Source organism: Ailuropoda melanoleuca, chromosome 19 (genome assembly GCF_002007445.2).
Source record: "Ailuropoda melanoleuca isolate Jingjing chromosome 19, ASM200744v2, whole genome shotgun sequence".
NCBI classification, from domain to species: Eukaryota; Metazoa; Chordata; class Mammalia; order Carnivora; family Ursidae; genus Ailuropoda; species Ailuropoda melanoleuca.
Window position 1 is genome coordinate 27,470,823 of NC_048236.1, and position 13,809 is coordinate 27,484,631.

Consider the following 13,809-nt stretch of genomic DNA (forward strand, 5'->3'; position numbering starts at 1 on the left):
CAATCGGCTATATAGAATTGAAAATAAAGAATATACATATTATTTATAAATTGTGCACTACATATCCTTTGTATCAGCCAAATATTATAATAAACTTTTGTATGCATATGTATCACACTTTTTTGTTTTTTTGTTTTGGATTGGATGTTGAACATTCACCAGCACACCATAGAGGAACTCCAGTGGTCACAAGGCTAATTGGCTATATTGGTTTCTCTCCATTTCCTGTTTTGGTTCCCTGTTCCTTTACTGGGTTTTCTGGGATCATCTCCAAAACACCCCCTTATAATCAAATCCTTATCTCAGGATCTATTCTGTGGGAGACTCAAACCATGACAGTCATGGAGTGTATGCTTTATCCACTCTTTTATCTCCATACTTAATAAGCGCAACCAAAATATTTGTTGAATGAATAAAATAAGCACAGCATCCCAGAGAGCCACTACTAGCTGAGTGAACTTGTTGACATCTTTTTTACTCTGTGGTTTACTAGCCCATGAAGAGTTTGCTTGGATCTGTGGCCTACAGTGCCACTGCAATTCACCTGTGATGGACCAGTCTCTCATCTAAAGATGTGCAGGGTATCTAGATGGAGCCCTTGGAGAAAATCAATGTGTACTAGAGCCAAATGAGGTAAAACCAGAGAGCGGACTTAAGTGATATGGAAGAAAAAGAGAACTCCCCTGGGGAAGGAAGAAAGAAGAAGAAACAGTGGCATTAAGGTGAGATGAGGTTGCCAAGAGTTACTGCAAGCTGCTTGGTACCTACCATCCTCTAAATATGTATGTGAGTGTGTTTAAGGGAAGGGCTGTGAGGGCGGAAGGAAGGGAAAGATCCAATTTTTTTTTTTTTTAAAGATTTTATTTATTTATTCGACAGAGATAGAGACAGCCAGGGAGAGAGGGAACANGGAAGGAAGGGAAAGATCCAATTTTTTTTTTTTTAAAGATTTTATTTATTTATTCGACAGAGATAGAGACAGCCAGGGAGAGAGGGAACACAAGCAGGGGGAGTGGGAGAGGAAGAAGCAGGCTCATAGCAGAGGAGCCTGATGTGGGGCTCGATCCCATAACGCTGGGATCACGCCCTGAGCCGAAGGCAGACGCTTAACCGCTGTGCCACCCAGGCGCCCTGAAAGATCCAATTTCTAATGGCAACTGCTTCTACCTGCTTTTGCTCTTGCAGTATTGGCAGAATTTACCTTAGAAACGTGGTCTCAGTTCGGTAAAATGTTAGAAAGATTAAACAGAACACTGTTCTGCATAAAAAATAGGATCATAATAGAACTGGGAAGAGTCCAGGAAAAGAATGGTCACTGAGGGTTTTTTTTGAGAGAATAGAGGCTGACCATCGTGCAGCAGGGAAGTTCCATAGGGGGCAGCAAGTCAGAGCACAGATTTTCTTGGGAATTGCCGAAATTTGGGGCAGGGCCACTCAATTTCCCAAACTTAAATTCTGAAGGTCAGTACTATCTTGCCTGACATCTAGGTAAAGTCTAGAATGACCAAATTAGAGAGTTGGAAGGACTTCAACTCACTTTTCATCTTTCTCTGGGCATTGTGAAGATTGTATCTATGGCCCAAGTGTAATTGCAAGCCTTAGCTGAATGTCTATTCTTTCCTTCCTTCAGATGTTATTTTCCTCATAGATCTCTCTGAACAATTTTTATCACCAGCCTATTCCTGTTAGGGAAACTTACTGTTTGATCCTCAATTTATAAGTACAAAGAAGAAAAGGCAAAAATATTGACCACAGTGATTTAAAGTTCAGCTGAGTTTTTCTTAGAAATATTTCCAAGTCTTACTATTGTCCTTTCATCCTAAAGTGTAGCAATTTAAATAACATCTTTGCCAGACCTTCATGGTTAAGAGTTAGGATATGAAAAGTTTTTGGTTAGCAGAATGGCCAATCGCGTATTTCTTTCACTTCATGTCGACATATTAATCACTGTGGTAGTTAATGTATCACACGTGGTGGAGCTGATCCAAGTTCTTCAGCACTCTTCTTTTGATAAAGGTATTTACCGGTGAGGAATAGCACCTTACATCACCTTCCATGTGAGGCAGTCTCTCTCTATCTGCGTGAGGACTGACACAGGGTGGGGCGCATCATCCAGGAGTTTGCAGTCTGAGACTTAAAACAGTGACAGACTCACTAAGGTCGACAACAGTGACAAATAATTACGAAACCCTAATCATGTGCCACACACTGTGTTTAGTGCAGGAGTTTTTTTTTTTTTTTTCTTTAAAAACATGTTCTTTCATTTTAGGAATTCAGTCTTGAAGGGATACCAGACATGCATATTAATAATTTCAATACAGAGTGGTAAATGTTTGATGGTGGTATATATACTTTTTTGTTATGGAATCAGGAAACAGATGGTAATTATGAGTCTTTCAGGGAGCAGTTGGGGAAAGCTTCACTGAGGAGGTGGCATGTTAGCTGGAACTTAAAGCATGAGTAGGAGTTCATTAGGCTAAAGAAAAGGAAGGGTATTATTGGCATGAGAGAAAATAATTTGTGCAAAGTCACAAAAGCATGAATATGGATGACATAATTTGGCAGTGGTGGGTTGTATGACCAGAATAGATAGCAGACTACTGTTTCTGGATCATTGGATTGGCTCTCTCTGAGCTTCTTAGTAGGTAGGCAAAAAAGGAAATAATCAAATTATTCCTATTAAATCTGACTTTCATGGAGATATTATAATAAAAATTCATTTCTTTACTCCTTCAATTACTCAACAAATTTTAATTGCTTGCCTAGTATGTACCAAGTATTTGGCTGGACAGTGATGATATCGCAAAAAATAGAGATGGACTGAATCCTTGACCTCATGAAACATTAGCAGCTGTGTTCTCTATTGACTTCATTCAGTTTAGCTCATCTCACTGATTCCTTTCAATGGAGTCAAATGCTGAGGTAAGATTAAGACAATTTGGAAATGTGTGGTGATTTTAATGTATTACCTAGATGGGATGTGATAGCTCATTTTATGTGTCAACTTGACTGGGCCATGGGGTGCCCAGATATCTGGTTAAACATTATTCTGGATGTGGTTGTGAGGGCATTTCTTGATGCAGTTAACATTTGAATAGGTAGATGCAGTAAATTGCAGATTGCCCTACCTACCATGGTCCTCATCTAATCAGTTGGACGCCTGGAGAGAAGGAAAGGCTAAGTAAGGGAGAATTCTCTCTGCTTGACTGTGTTTGAGCTGGGGCATTGGTTTTCCTGCCTTTGGACTTAGACTGGAACTTTCACCATTGGGTCTTGTGGGTCTCTGGCTTGTTGACTATACATTGGTACTTCTCAGCCTCCATAACCACATGAGCCAAGTCCTAATATTAAATCAGATGTAGACAGGGATGCCTGGGTGGCTTAGTCAGTTTCGGTGTCCAACTCTTGATTTCAGCTCAGGTTGTGATCTCAGGGTTGTAGGATTGAGTCCTGCAGTCAAGCTGCGTCCTGGGATATGGAGCCTGCTTGGGATTCTTTCTCTCTCTCCTTCTGCTCCTCCTCCTCCCTCTCTTTTGCTCTCTCTCTCTCTCTCCCTCTCTCTCTTAAAAAAAAATCAGAAATAGATATAACTCTCCTATTGGTTATATTTCTCTGGAGAACGCAGACTAAATACAGTGGAATAAATGACAAAACAATGTCCAACAGCAGAATAGCTCTGCCTGAGTTTGCTTTTTCACCACTCAAAATATTGCAATTTATTAATATTAAATATTAATATTAAATATTGCTTACAACTTAAATGAAATGTCTAGCAAGTTAAAATAGCCTCTAATTTGGGAGGGAGAACACTAAAGAGCTTCTCTTTTGATAGATCAAATGATCATTGTAATGAGCAAAAAGAAAAATGTATTGCTGCCTATACACACCTAAAAGAAATCAAACCAAACCAAACCACAAAAAAATTGACAAAATTTTTGAACAAGTTGATGCATGTAATGAGGAAGACATGATGTTGAGTTTCTCCAATACTTTATGACTCTCATTTTATGTAATAGGAGTGATCTTAACAGTTAATTGGCTCTGTAAGAAAGAATGGCTTAGGATCAACTACCTCCCCAAAATGTTAATAATATAAGATCTCAGAATTTTATACAAGATTCCAATTCATTTAGTGTTCTAGAGGCATATTTTGCAAGTACTTTATCTCAAGGGATTAACTACTAAGTCAAACTGCTTAAACTGAGAGATTTCTATGAGTGCTTTATTGAGATTTTAATGGCTTGGTGGGTGTTTGGTGACACTAACCTTAAAAATTTTCTAGGCTAAATTTATCTCAGTAATACCATGGTGCAGGAACTTTGGAGTTCTGGTTGTCATTTTACCTGTGCATGGGAAAGACCCAGAACTGTCTTATGAGGGAAGGAAGTTTTGGTCTTGTCTAGAATGCTTGTGTTCTCCTCCCCTCATATCCAGGTATATAAGTAAAAGGCCTTTTTATTAGGATACTTATTAGTTAGGGTCTTCATTTTTCATTAAGACATGGCATTTCTCTCCCTAGCTGGGCTGATGATGAGAGCATATGGGTCTGCCCTTAACTGGCAACATAGAATATTTTCACTCTGGGCCTATGTCAGCAAATGCAGTGCTTCTTGGTCAATACGAATCAAAAGCTGAGTTATGAGATATAATTTTTATTCATGGAGCATTGACTAAAAGTTATGCAGCATATTCATTCCTCTGGATACTCTAAAATCAATCCTTGACTTAAGGCAGACTGTCAGAACCTAGCCCCTCATAGAACTGCAGTAATGAACTGGGCTTTGGCATTCATCACGCCCCTCCAGTGAAGCAAGTGCTAAGAAACTCAGAGGCAAATTCACGAGCCACCCAAAGCAAACTTAAAAAAACTATATAATGTTTATTTTGTATACAATTTTCCCTACAGAGTCATCTGATTTAAAAAACAAATTATTGAGGTGAAACACGAGATAAAATTTTAAAGTGAACGATTCAGTAATCGTGTTAGGAAATTCACAATGTTGTGCAAATACCACCTCTATCTAGTTCCAAAAGTGCTTTATTACTTCAAGAGTCATCTGACTTTTTTGCTTTCTCTTTTCTTCTTCATTTTTTTTTTTAAAGATTTTATTTATTTATTCGACAGAGATAGAGACAGCCAGNCTAAAATCAATCCTTGACTTAAGGCAGACTGTCAGAACCTAGCCCCTCATAGAACTGCAGTAATGAACTGGGCTTTGGCATTCATCACGCCCCTCCAGTGAAGCAAGTGCTAAGAAACTCAGAGGCAAATTCACGAGCCACCCAAAGCAAACTTAAAAAAACTATATAATGTTTATTTTGTATACAATTTTCCCTACAGAGTCATCTGATTTAAAAAACAAATTATTGAGGTGAAACACGAGATAAAATTTTAAAGTGAACGATTCAGTAATCCTGAGTTAGGAAATTCACAATGTTGTGCAAATACCACCTCTATCTAGTTCCAAAAGTGCTTTATTACTTCAAGAGTCATCTGACTTTTTTGCTTTCTCTTTTCTTCTTCATTTTTTTTTTTAAAGATTTTATTTATTTATTCGACAGAGATAGAGACAGCCAGCTAGAGAGGGAACACAAGCAGGGAGTGGGAGAGGAAGAAGCAGGCTTCCAGCAGAAGAGCCCGATGTGGGGCTCGATCCCATAACGCCGGGATCACGCCCTGAGCCGAAGGCAGACGTTTAACCGCTGTGCCACCCAGGCGCCCCGCTTTCTCTTTTCTTCCATTTTTTTTTCAATTCTTTAAAATCTTATTGCATTTCCTGCATGTCTGTAAATCATCATAAATCTTTTTTTGAATGAGGCAGGATTTTAGTAAAAAAATTATAAAAACAACTAACAATAAGCTCCAGTGCAGGAGACTGAAGAGGAGTCAGGAAATAATGAGAAGAATCAAGAAGTTATTTTGTGGAAACCAAACGAAGAAGGAGTTTCAAGAAGGGAGTGGTCGACAGGAGCTCTTGCCAGGAAGATCAAGTAAACTAAAGATGGAAATGAGGCTGCTAAATGGATTAATTAGGAAGCNAAATGAGGCTGCTAAATGGATTAATTAGGAAGCCATCTGTGATTTTTGTGAAAACTGTGTCCCTGTAATGTATGGTTAGAGGTGAAACCTTGGTGAAACTTAAAAAAATTCACAGTGTAATGAAATAAAGAAAAGAAGCTGTGGTTTGAAGGCAAAGCAAGTTTGAGGGAATATATTTTTTTAATGATGGGGTAGTTAAGCCAAACATAACTTAGTGGGTGGAGGAAACTTGACAGATGGTCCTGGCTTTGCAATCAGCTATGGTGTGACCTTGAGCAAGACACTTCACATTTCTAGCCTTGATTTTCTTATCCATGAAGTGCAGTAGCTTAACAGATTATGTCTAAGATTCCAGCTTTAGTGTTCTAAAGTATAATCTTGAGTGGAAGGAATGTATAAATATAATGAGAACAGTAAAGCAATTTTGAAAATACAGTAACACACTCATCACAGATATAGTATCATTTTTATTAATCTACCTGAAATGCTGATCTTTAATAAAGTTTTATGATATAATGAAAGAAAGGAATCCAGTGAGCATTTACTATCAACAGTTTTACCAAAAAGGTTTGCTTTGTTTTATACAGCCAACTTAATTTTTTTTATTTTTAAAAATTTTTAAATGATTTATTTATTTATTTTAGTGAGTGTGACAGAGAGAGAGAGAGAGAATGTATGGAGAGGGGCAGAGAGAGAGGGAAAGAAATCCTCAAGCAGACTCCCCCACTGAGTGTGGAGCCCAATGTGGGGCTCCACCCCAGGACCCTGAGATCATGGTTGAGCCAAAATGAAGTCAGACTCTTAACTGACTGAGCCACACAGGCACCCCTACAACCAACTTTTAAATAATTTGAAAGTCAAAGTGGTGGTTGATGTGGATTGTAGTGGATTATAAATGGCCACAAAGTTTTTGATACTTCTCCTATCTAGAGATAAGGTCTATGTTCCCTCTTCCTGAATTGAGATGAGCTCTATGGCTGTCTAGCCATTAGAATGTGAGGAAGTGACACTGTTTCTGAGCTGCTAAGAGATTGACAGCTTCCACCTTCTGGCTCTTGCAATACTGACTCTTTAAACCTATGCTGCCATGCTTTAAGGATGCCCAAGGAGCCCTGTTAAAGAGACCTATATAGAAAAGAAATGAGTCTCCCCATCTTCACCAGCCAACAGCTGTGGTTCAGCACTGAATTGCCAGCCATGTGAGTAAACCATTTGGAGAAAAGATTTCAACACCTGTTAGCTTGAGATATTCTAGGTGATATAACATGGGGTAGAGCAAGGCTGTCCTCACTGATCCCTTCCCAAATTTCAGACTTATGGGCAAAATAAATGATTGCTGTTTTAAGCCACAAACTTTGGGAATGGTTTCTAGTGCAGAAATAGGTAACTGTATCATGCAGTTAAAATTTATTCACTGGTGGGGCGCCTGGGTGGCACAGCGGTTAAGCGTCTGCCTTCAGCTCAGGGCGTGATCCCAGCGTTCTGGGATCGAGCCCCACATCAGGCTCTTTCGCTATGAGCCTGCTTCTTCCTCTCCCACTACCCCTGCCTGTGTTCCCACTCTCGCTGGCTGTCTCTCTCTGTCAAATAAATAAATAAAAAAAATCTTAAAAAAAAATTTATTCACTGGCAATCATATAAGGCAAACATAATCGTTATAGGTGGTTCTGCTTTCATGCCATATATGTATTTGAGAAAAAACCTGTATTCCATAAAATTGCATTCTACTTGCACACAGGATTTATGAGGAAAGTAGGACTAAAGTAGACCACTCAAAACCTGTAGAATTTTGTAAAGAGAGCCCTACCTAAAACAATAACAATCCTACTAAAAACATCAACCATACCTAGTAATTTCTTTGACAACAGCTATAGAAATATTTTTCTAGATATGTGTCCTCTGGCAAGGGAAACAAAAGCAAAATTAAACTGTTGGGAGTATACCAAAATAAAAAGCTTTTGCACAAAGAAAAGCATCAACAAAACAAAAAGGCAGCCTACTGAATGGGAGAAGATATTTGCAAATACTGTATCTGATAGGGGGTTAATATCCAACATACATAAAGAACTTACACAACTCAACCCCCCAAAACCCCAAATAATCCAATTAAAAAATGGGGAGGACCTGAATAGATACTCTTCCAAAGAAGACATACAGGTGGCAAACAGATACATCAGAAGTTGCTCAACGTCACTAATGATGAAAGAAATGCAAATTAAAACCACCATGAGATATCACTTGACTGCCAATCAGAATGGCTAAAATAAAAAACACAAGAAATAACAAGTGTTGGAGAAGATGTGGAGAAAAAAGGAACCCTTGTGCACTGTTCGTGGGTATGTAAACTGGTGCAGCCACTGTGGAAAACACTAGTTTCCTCAAAAAATTAAAAATAGAATTACCATATGATTCAATAATTCCATTACTGGGTATTTACCCAAAGAAAATGGAAACACTAATTTGAAAAGATACATGCAACCCCACGTTTATTGAAGCATTATTTACAATAGCCAAGATATGGAAGTAACTCAAGTGTCCACTGATAGATGAATGCATAATGAAGATATGGTATACACACACACACTGGAATATTATTCAGTCATAAAAAAGAATGAAACTTTGCCATTTGCAATAACATAGATGAACCTAGAGTGTATAATGCTAAGTGAAATAAATCAGAGAAAGATAAATGCCATATGATTTAGCTCTTATGTGGAATTTAAGAAACAGCAAATGAACAAAGGAAAAAAAGAGACAAACCAAAAAATAGGCTCTTAAACATAGAGGAAAAAATGTTAGTTACCAGATAGGAGATGCATGGGAAGATGGGTGAAATAGATAATGAGGATTAAGAGTACATTTATCTTGATGAGCACTGAGAAATGTATGGAATTGTTGAATCATTATATTGTACACTTGGAACTAATGTAACACCGTATGCTAATTATACTTGAATTAAAAATATAAAATTTAAAAAGAATTTAAAAAATTAACAGAAATCAGCTATAACAAATCTCCTGTGTCATTTGCACTTAGAATCACAGTTCATCCTTATCAGCCTTTATACTGGAATTAAAAATATAAAAATATAAAATTTAAAAATAATTTAAAAAATTAAAAGAAATCAGCTATAACAAATCTCCTGTGTCATTTGCACTTAGAATCACAGTTCATCCTTATCAGCCTTATATCCTGGGGTTCATGTTTCCTTAAAGACATTTTTATGTACAGTTTCACCAGAGAGCTATATAAAGTGGAAAACATAGGGGTTCTTGAAGCCACTAAATCAGCTCCTTCTTCCACTAAAAAAAGACTCTGTTGCAGAATTTTAATTTTTTTCTTAAAGTCTTCATAAATTGCTAAAATTCCTTTTTAACTGTGATAAAGTTGAACCATATCGCCTCAAGAATGAACAGTTCTGGAAATTCGAAAGTGAACCTAGAGGATTTGAATGTTTACTGACATCCTTACTTTTCAATTACACATGAACTAATTGGCACTAAGGAAACATATGTAGCAGAACAGATGGTATGAATGGTAGGCCAGTACATGGTGAACACAATACATATATTGACTCTAAAGGCCCAATACTGTGTTGCCATAGTCCCTTATCCCTTATGACTTACCTTGTCCTGATGGACTCTCAGTTTCGAAGCCTGGTAGAGATGGCTTTTCTGTGTGGGCAGCAGTTGGTACTGCTTTGGTTTCATCTTGTTTCACCAGTTCTATCAGGAAAGGGGTGTCAGTGCTCTCTGTGGGCCTAGGACTGAGAGCCGAGGGAAGGACACTGAGGGTGTCCTCCTCTTCAGAAGAGGGTGGATTCAATGGATTGCTCTTCAGTTGGAAATGTGGGTGTGAGGAAACCTGAATTGAGAATGACTTTACCACCGCTAGTCTTTGAGGTAGTGTCATAGATGGATTTCTCATAGGGGATGTAGTCAGCTAACATAGACTTTGTGGTAAAAAACTCACCAGGTATACTGTGTCCTGTTCTGTCCACTGTCTCAAGCCTGGATTGACCAAAAGGAAGTTCTGGACTCAAAGTAGCATCCTGAAGAATGAATTGAGAAAGACATATTGAGAAGTGACATCTCCCTATATGTTAGAAGGGCTACACTCTGTATTTTTTCTTTTATTTAAATATAAGCAAATCATTTTGTAGTTGACTTGAATCTACTATGGATTCTTTTTTTTTCTACTATGGATTCTGATATAGGTTCTGATATAGAAATTTGTCATGAAAGGAAAACATGCATGGATATAGTGGCAAAATATGATTAATTGGCTTCTTGGCTAACTGAGTCTGCCTGGGTAGGGTTAACGAATAACTGAAATACTTCGAATTGTCTACCACATTTGAATTTATCGATTCCTTCATTTAAAGAAGGAATAGAGCTTAGTCAGCACTTCCATTTGTGAATACCCCAGTGACAACTTTTGGCATAAATTAAGTGGACATAGCTTTAAATGAAATACAAAAATTATTACAGAATTTATTATTTTATTTTGAAGACATTATACTTATCAAATCCTCATAAATAAATATAGGTAAGACCTTAAGACTTAAGAACAAGCTTATAAAGTATGCTTATGTTTATATTTATTTCCAAAAGTCAATATTAAATTATATATTCTGCTTTAAGTATTCTTTTCAGTTCATGAACATGTGTTTGTTTTACCAAAACAGCAAATCTGACACTAATTGAAACAAAGATCTAAAAACATTGAAGAAAACTTAGAATTTTAGGGTATTTGAAATGCAAGTTGTATCATATTTTATTAATACAGAAACTGGAAGTGGGCAACAAAGTACTGCCTGTAAGACAGAGAAAAATTATAATTAGCATTGCAAAGAAGGTTTTGCTCTATTCAGTCTTTAAACTGATTTTTTTTTTTTGATGGAAGCTTTTGAGGTTTTGTTCCTATTTGAAGAACAAAGGAACAACAAACTCACTTACCTTTATGATATCAGCCAGAAGTGTAGGCAGCCCTGAGTGGGAGTCAGGATCAGAGTCTGGCAGTGACCCAAAATATTCTGCAGATGAAAAATCACAAGTTTTGAGTATCTCTTTCTTTTTCTTTTTTTCTTTTGTGATTGGGCACTAAAACAGTCAGGATTGAAAAATGTGGCAATAATCAGTTTTTAAGGACTGGTATAGCAAATCATTAAGAAATCAGCATCACATATACTAATGGTCATTGATGTGAATGATATATTGGAGGACAGATGCAAGGGGTACATCTTGTATGTTTATGTGATAAGAACAGTTATTCAAGTGGATTTTAGGGTGCTTAGTTTTATTGTATAGATTTGGATCAGGCAGGCAAATTGATTGGCTAGGTCAGTGGGGATGAAGGTATAATGAAGCTAATAAAAAGAAATGGCTAGAATAAGCACTGGAACCAAGGACCATTCGCAGAGTCCTACTTCCACCTTGAAGCCTGATTCTCAGAATATCCCAGAAGGTTGAACAGAGACAAACCAGAGTACCAGATGGGCTCTGAGTCTGAAACTCACCTTTTCTTGCCTAGGATATTCCCTTGCCCTGCATGCTGTCCCAAGAGACCTTTTGATGTTTTCCAGTGTTGAGTTTGACTATGTAAACCAGAGAAATAGTACTGGCAGAGAATGCCAGTTTCATGCCGTGTCATACTAAAATAAAAGAGCATTTCTAGTTTCTATCTATTGTGCCAAGAGTGCTGGGCATAACGAGGAGTTCTAGGCTCGTGGGTCCCTCCAGGTACCCTCTGAGAATCCTGAGTGTGCCTGATGATCTTGTTGAATTTTTTAGATCCACTCTCTTCTCATCTCCCTGCTATTCTCTGCCCTAGGAGGTTGACTTATATGGACTGTATCAATGGCTTTTTGCTCTCTGGCCTTGGAAAGGCTTAGATCATTAGGCAAACCCTTCATGCCTAGAGGTAGTAATGAGGCCTTGCTGCTTCTGGCACCAGGGAACTGTCCTATTCTTCTGTGTATTAGGACAAACTTTGTAAATAGTCCCTTTATCAAACTCTCCTCATGCTATCCCAGTTTGAATGGCCATCTGTTTCCTTCTGGGACTCAACCAATTTACTAGGTGAGGGAATCTGTTTGGGTTGTGCCAATGGAAGAGACCTGTCCATGGGTGGCTTCTTTCTACCTGGACTCCACTGGATAACTGTGGCTAACTACTGAACTGAAACTCTGGGTTTCTTCTAGACCTATTCTTGATGTGAAGCAGCACTAATGCCTCATCAATGAGACACAGGTTGGAGTAAGGGAAAAGAAATGATACCATTCATGATGTGCCTATCACAGAAATGACTGACTCTATAAGGTCCAAGTTGAAATGACAGTGACCATTAGACATTCACACCTCCTAATATCACTGTCGGAATGAGGATAAAACCAGACCTATGAAATCACCAACTGACCATCAATGAACTGAATTGTTTCCACATCCAAGGATTTGTCTTCCTCTACTGCTCGGCTGATCAGCTTTTTGAGGTCTAAAGCTGTGAGATAGATTTCTGGTTGCTTGTCCTCCTCCATCATTCCATGAAGAACTCCTTCACTTTCAATTTTGTTGGAATCAAAAGACAGGAGGTCACTTGCAGGGCTTTTTACTTCTGCACCGTCTCTCTTAAAGATGGCCATAAGTCGTGTCTCTGTGGAGCTTGAACTGTAGATGGCAGAGGACACATTCCACCCAAACCCTTGTTATATGCCTTATAAAGAGAGTCATTATGTTGCTATAAAGATTCCAGACAGCTTCATCTTCTTTTCTGATGGGCTTTTGAAGAATATCCCACTTCAAAACTAGTTTAAGTGTTTATCAGAAATTTGAAATGTGGAAGAAGAATTGACATATATTTTAGTTGTTAGATAGAATGACAAGGTGGGAGTAAGTCCAGCTTGAAGACTGGCTACCAACTGAATGAAGTGACTGAATCAAGATTTTTACTTTATTCTTTATGAAAAAGTATTAATTGTCAAGAGTTGCTATTATTCACCAGTGTTTTGGGGGGCCTTATAAGTAAAGTCATGAAGTGCCAATCAGCAAGAAGGATGAATCGTCCTTTTTTTCTACAAATAGCCTTCTTTAGGAGGGTCTATGAAAAAGCAGCATAGGATATAGCAGGGGGACAGAAGTATGTACATATTGTAACCAAGTCAAAGCTTTATTTCTTAAGGTTATTCCTCTTCCACTGCTTTCAAGAAGTATTTTTTAATTAAAAAACAAAATTCTAAATCAAACATAATTTTTCCCTCAAGCTGCTTTTAAGATAGCATCTTAGACGAAAGGTGTGAGAAAAGGGAAAGGGAAGTAATATATAATTAACCATATTTATTATCATATTTATTGACTTGATGCCTTTTTGCACATAAAAATGAAATAGGATTCTCTATAACTCTTGCCTCTAGGATCAGGTTTACCTTTTAGTTTATGCCATAAATCCACACAGAGGGATGCAAAAGTGTTTTAAAGCCTCTGGAACTGATCATGTGTACTTTTGGCAGTTCTTTGGGCCACACTATCAGTCAGAGTCTACAGTTCATTATTTCACTAGTCAATTAGAGAAGCCAAAGCTGGATTCTTATTACTGAGCTCTCCAAGGTATAGTGGACTCAGTCCCAATTCAAACTGACCTTGGAAGCAAGGAGCAAATTAGTTTCTCTTCTTTATTACAGACTTAGGTTGGCTGCTTGTACAAGTGTGCATTCAGACAGACAATTTCCCATCACAAATGGTATTTAAGAAATTGTTAAAGCATGCTTGCCTCAC

At 37.8% G+C, this 13,809-nt stretch overlaps 1 protein-coding gene across 1 annotated transcript in view; it reads right to left on the reverse strand.

Annotated features, from left to right (window-relative positions):
* The window catches only part of IMPG1 (interphotoreceptor matrix proteoglycan 1), a 126,208-nt gene that overhangs the window by 58,766 nt on the left and 53,633 nt on the right, over positions 1 to 13,809 (reverse strand). Inside the window, exons 10-12 of the mRNA XM_002923921.4 lie at positions 12,458 to 12,705; positions 10,999 to 11,075; positions 10,013 to 10,091 (exon numbers count right to left, since the gene is read on the reverse strand). Of these exons, the coding sequence (XP_002923967.2) occupies positions 10,013 to 10,091; positions 10,999 to 11,075; positions 12,458 to 12,705 (404 nt within the window). The remainder of the gene's footprint in view (positions 1 to 10,012; positions 10,092 to 10,998; positions 11,076 to 12,457; positions 12,706 to 13,809) is intronic.